The following is an 8,831-nucleotide window of genomic DNA, read 5'->3' on the forward strand; positions in this document are numbered from 1 at the left end:
CTGCTGGTCGGCACATTGCAGAGAGACGGGGGCTAAAAACCCAGCTGCAGATGAAAATCCTGGAGCCGACCAGAGCACATGCAGCGGGCCAGGCCCCGGAGCTGGCTGCAATGCACCGTGCACAGTCCCGCGGCTTCGCAATGCCCCTGTGACGTAGGGGGTGCTCACAACAGGATCGCAGCTGCGTGGCTCGACTGGCACCTGCCCCTGGGCCTGGGACCTCTCCAGGCACCATCCACGCAAACCAGTAAGCGCTGATTTTTCCACTAACGATTCTCTCAATATTTCCTATCCGCTAAGGAAGCCCCTGCCTCGCCGTGCATCCCGTCTTCAGACAGACCAGCGCCCCTTGCGCTCAGGCTGCAGTCCTCTCTGCCGCGTGCTCGCACTGGAGACTAGCGTGTCTGTGCCCTTACTCTGCTCCGCGACACGCACGTCAAACTCATTCCCTGGGCAGGTCAAATCCAGACCTGAGGACTAGGTGTTCAAGGCCTCGGCATCCATGCACAAAGCCACAAGGCCAACAGATCCCCTCCTGCTACTGCTCTGGGCTCCCCGGGCAGGCGTGGGTGCTAAGTGCCAGGTCCTGGCCAGGGCTTTAGTCCTGCAGCACTTCATAGCCATGAAGAAGGCAGGTGCCGGTCTCAGGTCAGACCACGCGATTGGCACCCGTGTCTCACAATTGCTACTGTGCTTTTACACGAATGCACACCGGGGCCCAGTGCTGAACGGTGCTTCGGTGCTGGGCGTGCCTGTTGCAGAGCGGGGCCACGAGATGGCCTCTTCCACGCAATGTGTCGTGTCTCAGGCTTGGCCTTTTGTTTACCGGCAGCTTCAAACCCAGCGGCAAGAAATGCTGATGCTCCTGTTCCCACCGCAGCTGCCCCTTGCTCCGAGAGGCCAAGCCTGACGCAGGACGCGCGGGGACGGCTCCACTCAGCCCAGGGGCACGTGGACAGAGCAGAGCACGAGCCTGAAAACCCGAGCAGGTCCCCGTGGCAGGCTGGGCCCAGGCAGTGGGACACCAGGGAGGCACGTGCCATGGCAGGGGCAGCACTGGGAGGGGTTGCACACACCTTTCCTGGCACCCAGGCAGCTTGGAGGGCAGTGCTCGCTCATGCAATGTGGCATCATGTCCCTGCGGCCGGGTGGGAAGAGCTGGCTGCCACGTCCCTGCTGTCTGATGCACGAGGATGCCCTGTGCATGCGGCCAGGACACACTTTCCCGTTATCCTGCTGGGCCCTGTCCCCGCATGCAGGATTGGGTCCAGCAGGAAAACCAGCCTTCGCTACTGCCTGGCTCTGCAACAAAAACAAACAGGCCGGGTTGAGGCTGAGCAGGGAAGACCCTTGAAATCCAACACTGGCTCCCGGCCCTTCGCTCTGGCCAGAGGGGCAGGCAGGAGGGAGCGACTGTATCGCTCCGGCCCCAAAGGGGAAGGGCATGGAGCTAGACCAGGGCTGCAGCTGCATTGGGCTGTCTTGAAGCCAGGTCCCACTTGATGCAGGTGGGAACGGCTGCATGTTTGCACAGGAGCAGGAAAGTGTTTTGAGCTCACCAAACCATCCTTGCTGACCTTTTCAAGAAGAAAAACGAGCTTCAGGTGCACCCTGTCGCCCATTGCCGCAGCTGTGCAGCACCCTGCACACGTGAACGACCCAGTCTTTGCCCTGTCCTAACCCAGCGTGCCTGTCTGCATTCAGGGGCTGGGAGTAAGGACCCGTTTATACAGGATGAAGATGTGAGGCTGAGCAACTCGCAAGCCCGCTAGAGAGGGAACGAGCCTGCATTTACAGCCTGCTCTGAGCAGCGTGTGGGCTCTGCACCGGACCAGGTGCCAGGTCACACGGCAGAGATGCAGGATGCTGCTGACAGGCTTAGTACTTGGCTTCAAGGGGTCTGTATGGGGCACAAAAGGCCCTGAATCAACCCTTGCTGCTCACCCAGGGGGGTCCCTGCAGCCTCTGCCCCTTGGGTCCATCACTGCTCAAGTACCCCATTTAGAGGGCAGAGGACGGAGGGGCGAGATGTCAGCGCGCGGGACGACAGATGCAGGCTCCTGCCTGCAGCGAACAAGGTGCAGGAGGAGTTTTGCAGTGGCGCAGCCGCTCTGCTCACCCTGTCCGTGTCCCGAGGTGCCAAGGCCTGACTTTCATTAGTGTAATATCTCCATTAATATGGCTGTCAAAGGACGACATCCGTTCCAAGTCCGTTAATGCTAATTTGATGGGAAACCCATAAAGTTTCCAGAGCCTCCCCCGCTTCCCCACCTTTGCCTTCTCGGGTCCCATTATGGCATTCTAATGGGCATCGTAAATACTGGCGGTGCTGGTACGAATCGGGCTGCCTTGCAAACCTTCAGCTCGTGCCGTTTCGAATGGGAAAGCAGGAAGAGACACGCCGTGGTGCTTGCGTGGCGGAGACAGAACCACAGCCGCTGAATGCTGTGGGATGCACCCGATGCTCGTTCTTCTTTTTGAAAAGGTCGGCCAGAACGGTTTGGTGAGCTCAAAACACTGCTCTGCGCTATCCCGGCTCCCTCCGCACATCAAGACTAGCCCCTGGCTGCTTGCAGGACTGCAGCCTGAGCAACCCAGGAGAAAGAGCCCTTCAACACGCAGCTCTGCTTGGAGCAGCTCCCCTTCGACATCTGGCATTCGTTGGGCCCCACCGCAGGGCAGCGCTCCGGCTGCATCGTCCCATGCCAGCAAAATGTTTCTGGTTTGCAATAGCTCAGGGCCTTGCTGTCCTCGGTGCCCCTGATCCAGACGTGCTGGCAGATTTATAGACCCTCCTTCCAGCCTCGCGAGGGTGCGCATTCATTTCTGACAGCAGAGGCATGAGCGTGCAGGGCTGCCGCCACCTCTGAACCCTCCCCTGTGCGGCGTGAGCACAGGGACGGCGTCCAGGGGGGGGAAAGTGGCAGGAGACGGAGAAGCAGAAGAGCACTGAAGGCCATCACGGCAGGGCAGAGTTCAACCAGGAATCACGAGCATCTTGTCACCCGGGCTCCCAAGGATTTGTGACCAGACGCGAATGGCCGCTGGGCTTCAGGGCCATCGACGTTCGGAGTCTGAACGCCACCTTTCCACAGCCACGACAGCCAAGTGAACAACACGGCAAATGCTTGAAATGACTCGCATGGCAAATTTGAAACGACTCCGTGCTACCCTACACAGCTCCCCGTCTTTGAGCAAATGGTTGCGAGGTCTTTCGTTCAAGCACACGGTGCTCCTAAAATTGCAGGTGATCCTTCCACAGACCAGCAACGCTTTTTAAAAGAGCACGACCCTCAAGAAAGCAAACACACGGCAGGCGAGGAGCATTCGTTCCCGGTCTTCCTACGAGAACATCGGGACGGCTTCAAGGTACAAACAATCCCCATCGCAATGCTGGGGTGCCCGAGCGCGCAGGAGAAACCCTTGTGTTACACCACGGGCCTCACAAAACAGTTCGCGGTGGACTGGGAGGGTTGAGCAGCGCTTTGGCTTTCCCGTTTTCACGCGAGAAGCACGATCCTGGCCTTTGGCTGACGTTCCCTGCAGCGGGCGCACTCCAGTGTCCAAGCAGTGCTGGGAACCGGGCCGAACACGACCGCATCTCCATCGATAAAGCAGTCAGTCAGTGTGTGCATCATTGCCCGGCCAAGCGACAGCGTCCTCGGTGGCACTAGCAGCGGAGGCATGAGGATGCAGGGATTCCTCTAGCGTTGAACCCTCCCCAGGGCCGTGAGAGCAAACTGCCATGGTCTAGGGGCCTTGGAGCATCACGAGAAAGCCACGCTCCTTCAGTCCTTCCAGATTTACAGCTACATCCTTCCCCCTTGGTTAAACACCTTGGTGTTGTTGCACCCTGGCTCTCGATACCATGCCCATCAGCTCTCCCTTGGCAGGTTGCTCCCTCCTTAGACCCTCTCTGAAAACACTAGAAAGGCCCCTTTTGCCACCCCCCTCTACTGCAGCTGGAGGGAGACTTTACCCTTCCCCAAGTGCCCCCCGCTTTCCCCACCATGAATCCCCCAGAGCCAAAACCCCCGGTAAAATCCCCTGGCTTTCCTGGGCGTGGCGGCCAATTCCTGAAGCAGCTCCGCACCCCAGCACGGGGGGAAACGACCCACGGCCTAGGAGCCTTGTTGCAGCAAGTGTGCGCGTGCGGCTGCCCCCCTGGATGTGGGAGGAGAGAAAGAGCAGCCACGCTGCCACGGAGGCCTGAAGTGCTGCGTGCTCGGCAGCGCGCTCTCCTGTCGTCTCAAGGCAGCCCGGGCGTCCCCGGTGTAGGCAGCCGGCCTCATGCCTCCAAAAGCTGCTCCTCTGGGGCGCGCATCCTGGAGCGCTAGCACCCGGACTGCGGGATGCGAGCAACCGCACGGCGCCCAGCTGTGGCACCCAGCACGAGCGCGAGACCCCCGAGCAGCTGTACGAGCGCACCACGGGACACGCGCCTCGAGGGTGCTGCCGGCCACGGATCCCAAATCCCCCCCAGAAAAGCCCTGCAAAAGGAAGCGCGCACTTCTGCAGCCGGTGTTTTCATGTAATCTCTTTAATACTGTGTAATACTTTTCTTTTTTAAAATACAGTATTTCTTGAGGTAGACCATTACAGCTCAAAAGCATTTTTTTTTCAGACATTAATAAGACATGAATTAAATACTTTCATGTACAATATGTTGCAAAATGAGGTAGAAATGGTTACAGAGGATGTACAAAGTCAAATATGATAATAATAAAAAGAGTCTTCAGACATCCAGTACCACTTTTTGGAGGCAGGCGGGACGAGGAGGAGCCCAAAGAGGTACGGTTTTAACAGTTCCCGAGAGCCAGCTTCCTATCCAGGCGCTCGCGGCGGTATCAAGTGAATGCGGAGAGAGTTCGAACAAGCGACCCGCAGGCATGCACACGCGCGCACGCTAACGAGGGGCAAACCGGAGCCGGTTCAAACGAGCCTGGCCGCAGCGTCCCCTGCAGAGGACGCGTAGAGCTCGTCAAAGCAACTGCAAGGCGAGGGAAAGCATCTCAAGAGCACAGTGCTGGTCTCCTAAAATCTCTGGGTCACTTTGGTTCTAGCAACTCGACCCCGGCTGCACGGAGGCAAAAAGCAGGCAGGAGTCTTCCCTGCTGTAAAAGCAGCCGAGCCCTGGGTGCCCTCCCTGCCATAAGGCCTGACGCACAACTCGTCACAGTGACTGGGATGCTTCCCGTTTAGGCAAAAAGGGGCCTCGACCCATTTTTACTGCCCGGTTTGGAGGGGCCTCCCCTCAAAAGCCAAAGGAAGCCGAGACAGCGGGGCTGGGGCACTATATGAAAGGCGCGCCTTGCAAGCGCAGACGTCCCTTGCACGCGCTTTGCCTTTAGGGCAGCCTCAGCCCCCGCTGGGACTCGGGCCAGGGCTTCCCTTGCGGGTGTCCAAGGGCTTCGGGGCGGGAGGCCCTTCTCCTAGAAGCTGCACCTGCTTGAGCTAAGGGGTTATTTTGTGCTGCCGAGTCCAACCGCTTCAAAGGTTGATCTTGTTTCAAGAGCCGCCGGATTTTGGCAGCAGGGAGACCTGCCCGGGATACCCAGGACAGGGAGCGCCCTGCAGGGATCCCACCCGTTTTGAGGCTCTCTTCCGGTTAAACCAGTGCAACTTTTGCTGTGGAGAGGCAGCCTCGAGCGCACGGCGCATACGGTTTTGCAGGGTCAGTGCCCAGGCTAGAGAGCGGTGCTAGCCCAGGGCTTTCCCTGCCCGCAGCCCAGCGCGGTCGCGGCACGGCTCGGCCTTCTCCACGGGTTAACAGGACTTAAAGCCGAGGAGAAGCGAAGTGGAGAATGCAGCGGGAAGCCGGCTCTGACGAACTGAGCTGAGGATGTTACCACCAGATTTGTCCAAAAAGTGGTGCTAGGGACAGTTTTCAAACTACGGCACTAATACTCTTTTCCTTTGAAGACACGTTACTCCACCAAACACTACAATAACAATGTTTAAAAAAAAATAAAATAAAATTATGGCATAATATATCGTGAAAAGCACCTGAAATACATTCAACTTTCATCTTTGTAACAACTTCAAGTTTTTTTTTTTTCTTCTTTCTTTCGGTCATCCTTTTTTGGAAGCAAACGCCCAGCGTGGCCTTGCACTGAGTTTGCAAACTCTTTAAGATCTGGGTTTTTTTCTTTCTTTCTTTTTCTGGAGACGATAAAAAGTTTTTAAAAACACATTCTTTTTTTTTTTTTTTTTTGTCTGAGGTAAAATTTTTCCTGAGTAGTTAAAAAAGAAAAAACAAAAAAATACTACATACATTACAAAAATAAAAATGAGGTCTAGTATATTAAACAATCTACATTTTTTTTTTTACTCCAAAACCCTTCAGTTTTGTGTTTTCCCCTCCCTCCTACCCTCTCCCCTGCCATTTATTCCTAATAATAAATTCCTGATGATGGCTTGAAAGGCTATCAAGATCTTCTTGGGAATGAGTCCAAGGCATGGGCACCGCAGTACAGCAAGCTGCCTGGAGGGCCACATCCAAAAAGAGCTGGTTTAGTTACATGACGGCTGAAAAAAAGACCAAAAAAGAAAAAAAAGCGGGTCTCCATAAACAGGTGGGAGAGCCGCTCCACCAGCACAGAGCTCGGACCGCAAGCGCCTCTGCCTGGCTGCTTTCTTTCCATGGCTGGTCTAGAAACCGAAGAACGGGAAAGTAGACGAATAATAAATAGATTATCCTGAGTTCAGTGAACGACTACTTTCAAAAACAACAAAAAAACCCAGTCCACTCTGAAATAATAATAATAATAATAATTAAAAAAAAAAAAAGGGTATGCATTGGTTGTAGGTGGGATTTCGGGGGGAGGCTTTTGCATTTCACCTGCTGATCGGCTTGGAAAAGACGAGGGCAAAGCGTTGCGGAGCTGAAATGCTGGGGCCGGGGCAGAGACTCCAGGGCAGCGGATCGTCGCGGGAAATGAAGAGAGAGCCCAAAACCTTCCTCTCCGAGGTTGAGCCAGAATAAAAGCAACGCCAACGGCGAGAAGACGCCGCTGGAGTCTCAGGTGGGGCTGAGGGCTCGGCTCCCCCGGCCGGCCCCTCTCCGATGCCTCCGTGCACCGTCAGTGTCTGGACCCGTACATTTTATCCCACTCCGCGTACACGTCCAGCTCCTTCTGGGAGATGGCGGGGCGGACCTTGCAGAAGGCGTTCTCAAAGTCCTTGTAAGAGGTGGGCTGCAGCTGGCCCGGCAGGCCCTGCAGCTGGGTGGCCCCCGCCTGCTGGCACAGCTGGATCAGCTCGCTGCCCGAGTAGCTCTCCGTGTGCTGCACCAGGGAGGCCATCTCCCTCTCGCTGAGGCAGTAGTTCTGCTGGGCCAGGGTGTGGTGCAGGATCTGGCGCCGCGCGATGCTGTCGGGCGGGGAGATGTAGAACCGCTTGGCGAACCGCCGGTGGGAGGCCTCGTCCATGGTGCTGGGCCGGGCGGTCGTGCCGATGACGACGACGTTCTGCTCGGCCGAGGTAGCGACGTTGTCCAGGTAGGAGAGCAGCTGAGACTTGAGGTGGCTCGTCTGGGCGGCGTCTTCGCCGGCCCGGGCCGGGAGGAGGGACTCGACCTCGGTGATGAGCACCACCGACGGCTGGCGGCAGCTGGCCACGAAAAACACCGTCTGCAGGACCTTCTCGGCCTCGCCCTTCCACTTGGACAGCAGCGCCGGCCCGCTGAGCTTCAGGAAGGTGGAGCCCAGCTGGGTGGAGATGCATCTGCTCAGCAGGGTCTTCCCTGCCCCCCGGGGCCCGAACAGCAGGATGGTCCTGGGTGGCCGGCTCGACCCCGTGAAAGCCCCAGGCCTCAGGATGGGCCACACCAGCTCCTCCTCGATGGCCGCCTTGATGGAGACCTGCCCGGCGATGTCTGTCCACTGGACGGGGGCGCCGCAGTCCACGATCTTGCTGTTCACCAGCTCCAGCATCAGAGGGTCCGTGTTTTTCGGCTGCTCCTCCCCGGGCTGGCTCCCGCAGGGCTGGGGCTTGGCCTGCATGCGGAGGGTGAAGGCATGGCCCTGCTCGCCTTCGCCGTTGGCAAGGGGAGGCGTGAACTTGTCGAAGCTCTCGCCGGAGCGCAGCGGGGCCTCCCCGGCGCTGTACGGGGGCGAGACCAGGCCCTTCATGGGCTGGCTGTTGTACTTCTCCGCGTGCTCCTCCGAGGCCACGGTCGTCGCCGCTCCCGCCGGCCTCTTCCCAGCCTTGAAGGGCACCTGGGGCGTCTCAGTGCTCCGGCGGAAGCCATTGCCTCTACATTCGCCGTTGTCGGACATGGGGTAGGGGGACTGGGGGGTGGACTTTGGTTGCTCGTAGCTGTATTTCCTGTACCTGCCTTCACCCTCCTCCTCCCCGCCGGCGATGTCGAAGGCCTTTCGTTTCAGAGAGCCCCCAGAATCGCTGCCCAGCGGAGGCGGCACTGCCAGCGGGGCCAGGCTGGAGCTCTGGTAGCTGTAGGCTGGCACCACGGGGGGCCGGGAGGACGGCGGAGGAGGCGGGATGGGCGTGGGAGCAGCAATGCCTGAGGGCAGGTACGAGGCGGAGGGGTGCGGGGGGTGGATGCCCCCGTAGCCAGGCTGCGGCGCGTAGCTGCCCGAGGCATAGTTGTACATGGGGCCAGAGGAGCTGTAGCTGGAGACCAGTGCGGCGGGGGGGTGCGCGGGCTGCAGGAGTCCGGAGCCGTGCAGGCTGGAGGGGTGCGGGGGGGGAAGTGCTGTGGTGGGCTGGCTGCAGTAGCCCGATGGCAAGTAGGCACTGCTGTAGCCTGAGCTAAACTCCTGAGACGACCCGAGGCCGCTGGACGTGGTGGCCCCGCCACACGAGTTCCT

General features: G+C 58.4%; 1 protein-coding gene across 1 annotated transcript in view; it reads right to left on the reverse strand.

The window, feature by feature from the left end:
* Nucleotides 1-6,342: 6,342 nt before the first annotated feature.
* Nucleotides 6,343-8,831, reverse strand: part of FIGNL2 (fidgetin like 2) — a 4,851-nt gene continuing 2,362 nt past the window's right edge. The window contains exon 2 of the mRNA XM_014523224.2: nucleotides 6,343-8,790. Coding sequence (XP_014378710.1) covers nucleotides 7,083-8,790 — 1,708 coding nt within the window. The 3' untranslated portion in view covers nucleotides 6,343-7,082. The remainder of the gene's footprint in view (nucleotides 8,791-8,831) is intronic.

Source organism: Alligator sinensis, unplaced genomic scaffold (genome assembly GCF_000455745.1).
Source record: "Alligator sinensis unplaced genomic scaffold, ASM45574v1 scaffold1329_1, whole genome shotgun sequence".
Taxonomy (NCBI): Eukaryota; Metazoa; Chordata; order Crocodylia; family Alligatoridae; genus Alligator; species Alligator sinensis.